At 44.0% G+C, this 12,460-nt stretch overlaps 1 protein-coding gene across 1 annotated transcript in view; it reads right to left on the minus strand.

Annotated features, from left to right (window-relative positions):
* The window catches only part of LOC129821165 (receptor activity-modifying protein 1-like), a 75,691-nt gene that overhangs the window by 19,337 nt on the left and 43,894 nt on the right, over positions 1 to 12,460 (minus strand). Inside the window, exon 2 of the mRNA XM_055878509.1 lies at positions 11,307 to 11,442. Within this exon, the coding sequence (XP_055734484.1) occupies positions 11,307 to 11,442 (136 nt within the window). The remainder of the gene's footprint in view (positions 1 to 11,306; positions 11,443 to 12,460) is intronic.

The following is a 12,460-nucleotide window of genomic DNA, read 5'->3' on the forward strand; positions in this document are numbered from 1 at the left end:
CCTGTTGTTTTGGCGTGACCATTTTCCCCTGCGCCGGAATAAAACATTGTTCTTTACCCTCTGCTTCCTGTGCCTGTCTCTGCACCCACTACGCATAGATTGCATGACAGCTTTTATGTCTTTCATCACATTCCCAGTGGGTCAGAAGTTTACATACACTCAATTATTATTTGGTAGCATTACCTTTAAATTGTTTAATTTGGGTCAAACGTTTTGAGTAGCCTTCCACAAGCTTCCCACAATATGTTGGGTGAATTTTGGCCAATTCCTCCTGACAGAGCTGGTGTAACAGAGTCAGGTTTGTAGGCATCCTTGCTCGCACATGCTTTTTCAGTTTTGCACACACATTTTCTATGGGATTCAGGTTAGAGCTTTGTGATGGCCATTCCAATACCTTGAATTTGTTGTCCTTAAGCCATATTGCCACAAATGTCCATTTGGAAGACCCATTTGCGACCAAGCTTTAACTTCCTGACTGATGTCTTGAGATGTTGCTTCAATATATCCACTTGATTTTCCTTCTTCATGATGCCATCTATTTTGTGAAGTGCACCAGTCCCTGCTGCAGCAAAGCACCCCCACAACATGATGCTGCCACCCCCGTGCTCAAGGTTGGGATGGTGTTCTTCGGCTTGCAAGCCTCTCCCTTTTTCCTTAGAAGCTCTCCACAACAATGTTTGGAAGCATTTGGGCCCTCTTTGCCGCTAGAAACGTGTTCAACATCCATTGAAGTAGCTAAAACGTTTACTAGATAGCATGTGGGGGGGGGGGGGGGGGGGGTATATAGTGATACATAAAATATATGATTATTGTGATAGGATGTTTCTCCAGGCATTGTAAATATCTGTTGATCTGTGCAGACCTACACACAACCTGTGCATCTCAAACATGCACATTTTGTAAATTTAAGGTTGTTCAACATTCTATATTGCCAGAATAGAGTTGATTAGATATTTCTTTATTGTCTGTTTTTCACAAATATTTGAATGGAAAAAAAATGCACTGCAATAGGAAGAATATGTACATACAAATTCATGAAAAAAGCAAGAAAAAAATAACAGTTTAAGGACTTTTACTCCTCTGTTCCCCATTACTAACCTTCCACAGAGTTGCATTATTTTCCAGAGAACGCATAGAGCCACGAGTTGATTATCCATTTTATACCATGTCTATAATTGTACAAATTTGCCGCTAGAAACGTGTTCAACATCCACTGAAGTAGCTAGAACGTTTACTAGATAGGGACAGTAGTTGCCTTGGTAACCAAACAGACTTGCTAGTTTAGCTAACCAAATCATCGTCCTAGCTTGCTATTATGAAAATCGAAATCAACAATGGTTTCAATTCGACTTTTGCTTTCAAAAGCAGCTCAAACTTAAAACATGTATGAATGAGCCATAGCCATTGAATTCTACCGTGCAAATATACTGTGCGTTATAGAGAATTATACAACAGGTGGGTCTACTCCTGAATGCTGATGCGTTAAAAATGCATTCCAGACGGTGTCTATTCCACACGTTACCATTGGCTAAATCTATGACGTTAAAATGCATATTTACTCTGTTCCATCTGACTGTGCAATCCCCTGTCTCATCAGCCCAGCCAGGCAATTTATAAACTTAATATCCATTATTAAAAGCATGTAGACATTATCTCACATTTCTTTTAGACTGACATTTAGTTTTCAACAGCATAGATTTGTATAAATCTTGTTGTCTGTCTCTCCGACGTTTGCAACATTGTTTCAATATTCAAATTCGATCTCCAGCTGTCCCATAGTAATGAACAGGTCAGAAGTCAGTCAGGCAGGCAGGCAGGCAGCGTTTCTCAGCCCGTCGAAATCATGAATCAGCTGGCATAATTTTTATGAATATCTACAAAGAAATGTCAATTGAAAAAAGATCAAACGAAACAAAGTACAGCTAGTTTGCAGTGTTTCCAGCTTCAGTTTGAAGTGATTGTGTTAGCTGTGTTGTTGGCTAGCTCCTCTGAACAACAGTGTCCTGACGAGTGAGCGCATTTTCTATGCCAGGCGAAATCGCGCCTCACTAGCTCATTGTTATGGATGTATCCAAATAAATGTCAGCAGAAAACAGCTTAAACAAATGCAAATGCAGCTACTTTGCTGTTATTCTGGCTGCACTTTTTGAGGCGATGTTAAATTAGCCATAGTTGGCTAGCTAGCAAGCAAGGGATAAGAACGTTGCCTGCCAGTATGCAATGGAACAAAAAGACTGAACGACTGAGTCACGTCTCTGACAACCGAACCGATAGAACGAACGACCAACTGGCTTGGGTATTATATCTTGTGGAAGGATGAAATAGTATGAATAGATTAATCAAAATAATGTTTTTAATGAAAATATGTCAATCATTATTTGATTATGTTGATTTTGGTAACACATTGTATCGAAGTGATAATGCTCTTGAAGCATTTGGCAACACGGTTTGGCCAATATATCCTCCAAACACCGGGTTCTCTGGCATTATCACTTAAATAATGCAGGCTCTAGAATACCCTTCCTTCAAGCCAATCAGAAATGAGTATTCAACAATGCCATGGTATAAAGGTTTATAAATGATTCCCTCAACTGTCACAAAATGCCACCCCCCCCCCCCCCAAAAAAAAAAAAAACAGGGTGATCCTTCAACCAAAAACAGGGTGATCCTTCAACCAAAAACAGGGTGATCCTTCAACCAAAAACAGGGTGATCCTTCAACCAAAAACAGGGTGATCGAAGCTGAGCCTTCAGATCCGGACGGAGACGCTCCTCCAGCCAAACCAAGCTGACTGATTTCAACTAAAGGCAGGCAGGGGATGGGGAGACAGACGAGACAAGTATCTGATATCCCTAGCAATAGCATCCGACTTTACCTTCTCTCCCTGAACGAAAATCCAGTGGAAACATTAGGTTCCAAGGTGAACATTCTGGCTATTGATCAGGAGAGCACAGAAAAAGAGTTGCTTGGATTAAGAGCTGCAAATGGCACCCTATTCCCTATATAGTGCATATGGCCCTAGTCAAAAGCATTGCACTATATAGGGAATAGGGTGCCATTTGGGACGCAGACACAGAACAAACCTCATGGCCGCCTTATTTTAGAGCATTAGGCTAAGTCTCTGGCTAGCAGCCATCTGGAGAGCTATGTAAAAACACAGTCCAATTCCTCTGATTACAGTGTAATTAGCAATGCAATCATAGTGGTTCAAGAACCGCAGTTATTTCCAAACACCTGAGGTCATAAGATTTAGTGCGGATATGATGAAGCTTATTGGCCAGTACACTCATACAGGCATGTCTACATCATGAATGATTCCCAAACAGGCATGACCGACTGCCACAGCGTTCAACAGACTGATCACAGAGAGTAGATCATAAACTATATAAAACATGAACTTAGAGCTGAATGGAGAGAGTGAGAAGGAAAGGGAAGAGTGGATATAAGTTAGTTAGTTAGATAGTCCGTCCGCCCGTTCGTTAGTTAAATTATTGTGTTTTTTGACCACACGTGTAGGTTACCTAATTCTCAGATGGCCATAGAACACATCCTCTACCTCAGGAATAAAGACCAAACTTTGATATCAAGGGAGGCTGGGTCAAGATAAAAAATGCACTACTTTTGCTATTTGTGGTTCCTGTAACACACAGCAAATTTAGACCATTTTTTAAGTGTGACACAGAGCGTGGGCGCTTAACGCTGTCCTATCCTCACCTCTCGCTCTCTACATCATGTCAACCACCCTGATGCTATGGTCCTGCAGGGTTTTGTGTGTGATTTAACAGCAGAGGGAGATTTAGCCGATTGGTCATCATAGCGTGCTAAGAGAAAGAGAGAGAGAGATGCCACCTGCCAAGAGAAGACGGAGTGGAGTCTACAGAGCTCAGGCCTGGGGCAGGTAACGTGGCCCCATGTAGTTCACACGCGATGGGACCTTTAGAGCAGTGCAGCTCTATGCTTGCTGCTAGACTGCAGAATGTGTGAAGTATTCTACACAGTGGCCAGCGGGTTGTCTCTAAAATGATGCTAGTGGAGTGGTGTGCAGCCCTCTGATAGATTTGTTTTTCTGTGATTGTGAATGGGTTTCACAGTCTATTGTTGGGACTGAGACTGCAGAAACACTACAACATAGAAAAGGATCACATCTTGCCTGCTCTCTAAATTCTCACAACAAGTGAAGTTCTGTGTCTGAGGCTCAATCGTCAAGTTACATTGGTGCAGGTTTGCTAAGGGGTTTGACAGTCTATGCTAAGTCACCAGTGCTAACTAAACCTGCTAGGCAGTTTACTCAGAACAGTGACAGGTTGACTGTCCTGAAAAAAGTGCAGTGTATATTATGGAGGAGCTGAGGCAGCCGGTGGGCTATGCATACTTTAATGAGTCCTTTCACGGCTGAGAGACCAAGTGGGACTAGAACCCAAGCCAAGCATAACCACCTCACCTCAAAGGACCACACACAGACAGACCAGGCATGACACACTAACTACTCATTTATAATAGCCCTTTTTGGTCACACTGTTGATGAGAGGAGAATGTATAAACATAGTTTGGAAATGGGGTGGGAGTGTAAAAGGCTACTATTTGGGAATCTGTTTATAGTCACACAGGCTTTGTGGCTTGTTGCTTTCCCTACTGCTTTTGCCAGTTTAAGCATAACACCTATTGTATGTTAAAAGACCATAACAATGTTTTTAAATATAGAATAGATTAGGCAAAATACTGTATTACGTTACTGTATGGGAAAAAAAATGTATGGACATTCCTTTTTTACAAGATCATAAAATGAGATCAGTATATGCCTGTCAAAGTTTTGAGGAAATTAAATAACATTTTTACAACAAAGATATATCATCACTAAGGAGGCTACTACACCGGCTCAAACTCTCATTGGATGTGGCAGGGCGTACAAACTATTATGGACTACAAAAGGAAGCACAGCCACGAGCTGCCCAGTAACACAAGCCTACCAAACGAGCTAAATTACTTCTACCCACACTTTGAGGCAAGCAACACTGAAGCATGCATGAGAGCACCAGCTGTTCTGGATGACTGTGTGATCACTGTCTCCGTAGCCGATGTGAGTAAGACCTTTAAACGAGTCAACATTCACAAGGCCGCAGGGTCAGATGGATTACCGGGACGTGTACTCCGAGCATGCGCTGACCAACTGGCAAGTGTCTTCACTGACATTTTCCACCTTTCCCTGACCGAGTCTGTAATACCAACATGTTTCAAGCAGACCACCATAGTCCCTGTGCCCAAGAACACCAAGGTAACCTTTCTAAATGAATACTGACCCGTAGCACTCACATCTGTAGCCATGAGGTGCTTTAAAAGGCTGGTCATGGCTCACATCAACACCATTATCCCAGAAACTCTATACCCAATCCAATCTGCATACCGCCCCAACAGATCCACAGATGATACAATATCTATTGCACTCCACACTGCCCTTTCCCACCTGGACAAAAGGAAAACCTAAGTGAGAATGCTATTCATTGACTACAGCTCAGCGTTCAACACCATAGTGCCCTCAAAGCTCATCACTAAGCTAAGGACCCTGGGACTAAACACCTCACTCTGCAACTGGATCCTGGACTTCCTGATGGGCCGCCCCCAGGTGGTAAGGGTAGGTAAGAACACATCTGCCACGTTGATCCTCAACACGAGGGCCCCTCAGGGGTGCGTGCTTAGTCCCCTCCTGTACTCCCTGTTCACCTATGACTGCATGGCCAAGCACGACTCCAACACCATCATTAAGTTTGGCGACGACACAACAGTGGTAGGCCTGATCATCGACAACGATGAGACAGCCAATAGGGAGGAGGTCAGAGACCTGGCAGTGTGGTGCCAGGATAACAACCTCTCCGTCAACGTGAGGAAGACAAAAGAGATGATCGTGGACTATAGGAAAAGGAGTGCCGAGCATGCCCCCATTCTCATCGACAGGACTGTAGTGGAGCAGGTTGAGAGCTTTAAGTTTCTTGGTGTCCACATCACCAACGAACTATCATTGTCCAAACACACCAAGACAGTCGTGAATAGGGCACGACAACGCCTATTTGGCATGGGTCCTCAGATCCTCCAAAAGTTCTACACCTGCACCATCAAGAGCATTCTGACTGGTTGCATCACTGTCTGGTATGGTAACTTCTCGGCCTCCGACTGCAAGGCACTACAGCGGATAGTGCGTACAGCCCAGTACATTACTGGGGCCAAGCTTCTTGCTATCCAGGACCTCTACACCTGGCGGTGTCAGAGGAAGCCCCTAAAAATGGCCAAAGACTGCAGCCACACTAGTCGTAGACTGTTCACTCTGCTACCACATGGCAAGCAGTACCGGAGCACCTAGTCTAGTGCCAGGCTCTTAACAGCTTCTACCTCCAAGCCATAATTTATTTTATTTTTATTTCTTTATTTCACCTTTATTTACCAGGTAGGCTAGTTGAGAACAAGTTCTCATTTACAACTGCGACCTGGCCAAGATAAAGCATAGCAGTGTGAACAGACAACAACACAGAGTTACACATGGAGTAAACAATAAACAAGTCAATAACACAGTAGGGGAAAAAAGAGTCTATATACACTGCTCAAAAAAATAAAGGGAACACTTAAACAACACAATGTAACTCCAAGTCAATCACACTTATGTGAAATCAAACTGTCCACTTAGGAAGCAACACTGATTGACAATAAATTTCACATGCTGTTGTGCAAATGGAATAGACAAAAGGTGGAAATTATAGGCAATTAGCAAGACACCCCCCAAAACAGGAGTGATTCTGCAGGTGGTGACCACAGACCACTTCTCAGTTCCTATGCTTCCTGGCTGATGTTTTGGTCACTTTTGAATGCTGGCGGTGCTCTGACTCTAGTGGTAGCATGAGACGGAGTCTACAACCCACACAAGTGGCTCAGGTAGTGCAGTTCATCCAGGATGGCACATCAATGCGAACTGTGGTAAAAAGGTTTGCTGTGTCTGTCAGCGTAGTGTCCAGAGCATGGAGGCGCTACCAGGAGACAGGCCAGTACATCAGGAGACGTGGAGGAGGCCGTAGGAGGGCAACAACCCAGCAGCAGGACCGCTACCTCCGCCTTAGTGCAAGGAGGTGCACTGCCAGCGCCCTGCAAAACGACCTCCAGCAGGCCACAAATGTGCATGTGTCTGCTCAAACGGTCAGAAACAGACTCAATGAGGGTGGTATGAGGGCCCGACGTCCACAGTTGGGGGTTGTGCTTACAGCCCAACACCGTGCAGGACGTTTGGCATTTGCCAGAGAACACCAAGATTGGCAAATTCACCACTGGCGCCCTGTGCTCTTCACAGATGAAAGCAGGTTCACACTGAGCACATGAGCACATGTGACAGACGTGACAGAGTCTGGAGACACCTTGGAGAACGTTCTGCTGCCTGCAACATCCTCCAGCATGACCGGTTTGGCGATGGGTCAGTCATGGTGTGGGGTGGCATTTCTTTGTGGGGCCGCACAGCACTCCATGTGCTCGCCAGAGGTAGCCTGACTGCCATTAGGTACCGATGAGATCCTCAGACCCCTTGTGAGACCATATGCTGACACATGCACATTTGTGGCCTGCTGGAGGTCATTTTGCAGGGCTCTGGCAGTGCACCTCCTTGCACTAAGGCGGAGGTACCGGTCCTGCTGCTGGGTTGTTGCCCTCCTACGGCCTCCTCCACGTCTCCTGATGTACTGGCCTGTCTCCTGGTAGGGCCTCCATGCTCTGGACACTACGCTGACAGACACAGCAAACCTTTTTGCCACAGTTCGCATTGATGTGCCATCCTGGATGAACTGCACTACCTGAGCCACTTGTGTGGGTTGTAGACTCCGTCTCATGCTACCACTAGAGTCAGAGCACCGCCAGCATTCAAAAGTGACCAAAACATCAGCCAGGAAGCATAGGAACTGAGAAGTGGTCTGTGGTCACCACCTGCAGAATCACTCCTGTTTTGGGGGGTGTCTTGCTAATTGCCTATAATTTCCACCTTTTGTCTATTCCATTTGCACAACAGCATGTGAAATTTATTGTCAATCAGTGTTGCTTCCTAAGTGGACAGTTTGATTTCACAGAAGTGTGATTGACTTGGAGTTACATTGTGTTGTTTAAGTTTTCCCTTTATTTTTTTGAGCAGTGTACATTGTGTGCAAAAGGCATGAGGAGGTAGGCAATAAATAGGCCATAGGAGCGAATAATTACAATTTAGCAGATTAACACTGGAGTGATAAATCATCAGATGATCATGTGCAAGTAGAGATACTGGTGTGCAAAAGAGCAGAAAAGTAAATAAATAAAAACAGTATGGGGATGAGGTAGGTAAATTGGGTGGGCTATTTACAGATGGACTATGTACAGCTGCAGCGATCGGTTAGCTGCTCAGATAGCAGATGTTTAAAGTTGGTGAGGGAAATAAAAGTCTCCAACTTCAGCAATTTTTGCAATTCGTTCCAGTCACAGGCAGCAGAGAACTGGATGGAAAGGCGGCCAAATGAGGTGTTGCTTTGGGGATGATCAGTGAGATATACCTGCTGGAGCGTGTGCTACAGGTGGGTGTTGTTATCGTGACCAGTGAACTGAGATAAGGTGGAGACTCCTGGAACAGCTAATCAAATGGCCACCCGGACTATTTGTATGCATAGTCACTTTACCTCTACCTACATATACATATTACCTCAATTACCTCGACTAAACTGTACTCCTGCATATTGACTCTGTACCGGTACCCCCTGTATATAGCCTCGTTACTGTTATTTTATTGCTGCTCTTTAATTATTTGTTATTTTTCTATTTTCTTTTTTCTTTCTTTCTTTCTTTTAGTAAATACTTTCTTAACACTTATTTGTCTTAACAAGGAACCGCCCATTTTTTTCAATTTTCACCTAAAATGACATACCCAAATCGAGCTGCCTGTAGCTCAGGCCCTGAAGCAAGGATATGCATATTCTTCATACCATTTGAAAGGAAATTACTTTGAAGTTTGTGGAAATGTGAAAGGAATGTAGGAGAATATAACACAATAGATCTGGTAAAAGTTAATAGAAGAAAAAGCCAACCGTTCTTTTGTATTTTTTTGTACCATCATCTTTGAGAAATCTAAGAGAAAGGCCATAATATATTATTCCAGCCCAAGTGCAATTTAGATTGTGGCCACTAGATGGCAGCAGTGTATGTGCAAGGTTTTAGACTGATCCATTGAATCATTGCATTTCTGTTCAAAATTTTGTATCAAGACTGCTCAAATGTTCCTAATTTGTTTATTCATAACTTAAAATTAAATCTGCATTGTTGGTTAAGGACTTGTAAGCATTTCAACACCTGTTGTATTCGGCGAATGTGAAAAATAATATTTGATTTGATTTGTGCCTTTCACCCTGCTCTCTTGTGTTTGTTCTACAGCAGTGTTGGTAATGCTAACATAATACAACATTAACATGCCATCACTATCAAGGTAAACTCTGGTGTAGGGGGGTGGACGCGCACACACACACACACACACACACACACACACACACACACACACACACACACACACACACACACACACACACACACACACACACACACACACACACACACACACACACACACGCTGCTAAACAGAACAAACTTTTAAATATGTCTTAATTATGTCTGCAGAAAGACAGGAATGAACGTGTCTGTGAGCTCACGATTCTATAAGCGAATCAGAGAATCAATATGTCGGTTTGAAACTGAGAGGCATTGACAGGGGTCATTTCTCCCTGCGTACATCAGAACACACACCAGGGGGTCTTCGTTGCCCTGAAAACATACACAAATACTGCTTGAAACTGGTTTATTTCCTTACCCAATGTGGGTTTATCTCCCCCACTAAGCCAGAACCTGACTCTAGATTTAACTAAAATAATAAATATAAAAGGGCCTGCCAGGATGTGATATGGACAGTGAAAGGTTACTGTAGCCCTTACTGCATCTGGATCAGGAGACTGCTCCCCATCGTTCCTGTGGTGAACACTGGGTGGTCTGACTTGCCTTACTACAGACAATGGTACTGTTCTGGTGTGCATGTCCAAAACAAGTAACTGAACTGGGGATGTTGCTTAGCTGTTCCATATGAGATACTCTCTAAGCTGCATATCCCCAGAGCACTGTGTCAGTGCAGCCATTCACAAATAATTTGGAAAAACAAACACCTTTAGAGATAATTCCCCTCGTGAGAAATTAACATTTCCAGCCACGACGGAGGGATGTTGAGAATGAAAGATAGAGGAAGTTTAATAGCAAAGAGTGATTTTTATGTAAGTACACAGACTGTCCCTCCCTGTGGCAGGGTGGAGGGGGACAGGTGACTGTTCTGTCGATGACAGGAAAGGGCTGAGTGTCCTGGCACTGCTCTGACAGCTGGGACACCAGTGTCACCTTCCACAAGCCTCCGATTGATAAATCCAGACTAACATTACAGCCAGAGAGGAAAAACAAAACCCTAGCAATGGGGGCAGACAAACAGGCAACAAACACCCTGTCAACCCAGCATTCCTGGTTCCTGGTGGGAGGACATTAGACTGGACTGATGACCATCGTAGTGGTATATACTAGCATACTATGTGGTACCCCGGTAAATAGAAATAGGGTGCCATTTGGGACCCAGCCCCAGTCTACATTTAAGATGCTACTCCTGGAGTTAACAGCCTGTGGGACTAGCTGGGCCTGTTACATTTGGATTAATTTTGGTCAACCTCCAAGAGTTTAATGATATGCTCATAAGAAGCCAGGAGAGGGTGAGAGCGGAAAAAGTGAAAACCTATCGCCAGCATATTCAAATTGCAAGTATTGCCAGGCCAAAGGTTTGTGCACACACTGATTAAATAAACGTTACATATCCCTATTACCTCCCTACCAGTTGAAGAGTGACTGTAATGTTAATGACATGGAGGTGCTACATTACATAGAATGCTATAGAGATGTAAGATTTTAATTTGAGCCAGTTTGTTACAGCAGGAAGATAATCCTGCAGCAACAGGAAATGTGAATTATTATGGGGATTATAATTAATGAACATTTTTGTTGGGTTGATACATTTTTCGTAAGGGAAAATCAAATCTAACATTTCAGAGTGGAAATTGCAAACTTCAGAAGCCTTTTAAAAACTAAAATACACTACAAGTTTGACATTTCCTGCATTGCAGGAAAATTCTCCTGCAACAGGGTGATCAAGTGAAGATCCTACATCTGTAGAATATGAGAATACTTCATAGGTGCTATATAGAATACTACTAAGATACTACATTAGTGCTACATAGAATACTCACTCCACTGTATCCTCCCAGCTGCACCAGTGATGCTGGTCAAGTTCCTCCATGTCCAGTCTGAATTTCCCCAGGCAGAACTCCTTGATGGCGTACTCATAGGTCCCGCCACAAGCCATCACCGACACAGACTGGCATGCTAGGGAGGAGAGAGAGGACAGGTTCAGAACAGAGACGTACTGTAGACCAACACAGCATAACCCACTGAGGGAACAGAAAGAGAGAGAGGACAGAGGGTTAGAACAGAGATGTACTGTAGACCAACACAGCATAACCCACTGAGGGAACAGAGAGAGAGAGGACAGAGGGTTAGAACAGAGATGTACTGTAGACCAACACAGCATAACTCACTGAGGGAACAGAGAGAGAGAGGACAGAGGGTTAGAACAGAGATGTACTGTAGGCCAACACAGCATAACTCACTGAGGGAACAGAGAGAGAGAGAGAGGACAGAGGGTTAGAACAGAGATGTACTGTAGACCAACACAGCATAACTCACTGAGGGAACAGAGAGAGAGAGAGGACAGAGGGTTAGAACAGAGATGCACTGTAGACCAACACAGCATAACTCATTGTGGGAACAGAGAGAGAAAGAGAGAGAGGACAGAGGGTTAGAACAGAGATGTACTGTAGACCAACACAGCATAACTCACTGAGGGAACAGAGAGAGAGAGAGAGGACAGAGGGTTAGAACAGAGATGTACTGTAGACCAACACAGCATAACTCACTGAGGGAACAGAGAGAGAGAGAGAGGACAGAGGGTTAGAACAGAGATGTACTGTAGACCAACACAGCATAACTCACTGAGGGAACAGAGAGAGAGCGAGGACAGAGGGTTAGAACAGAGATGTACTGTAGACCAACACAGCATAACCCACTGAGGGAACAGAGAGAGAGAGAGGACAGAGGGTTAGAACAGAGATGTACTGTAGACCAACACAGCATAACTCACTGAGGGAACAGAGAGAGAGAGGACAGGGGGTTAGAACAGAGATGTACTGTAGACCAACACAGCATAACCCACTGAGGGAACAGAGAGAGAGAGAGGACAGAGGGTTAGAACAGAGATGTAGTGTAGAGACTCAGATAAATGTCTTGTTTTTTTTAATCTTTAACTACATGGTAGTCTCACGCCATAGACTTCCAACTCAATAGC

This window comes from Salvelinus fontinalis, chromosome 23 (genome assembly GCF_029448725.1).
Source record: "Salvelinus fontinalis isolate EN_2023a chromosome 23, ASM2944872v1, whole genome shotgun sequence".
Taxonomy (NCBI): Eukaryota; Metazoa; Chordata; class Actinopteri; order Salmoniformes; family Salmonidae; genus Salvelinus; species Salvelinus fontinalis.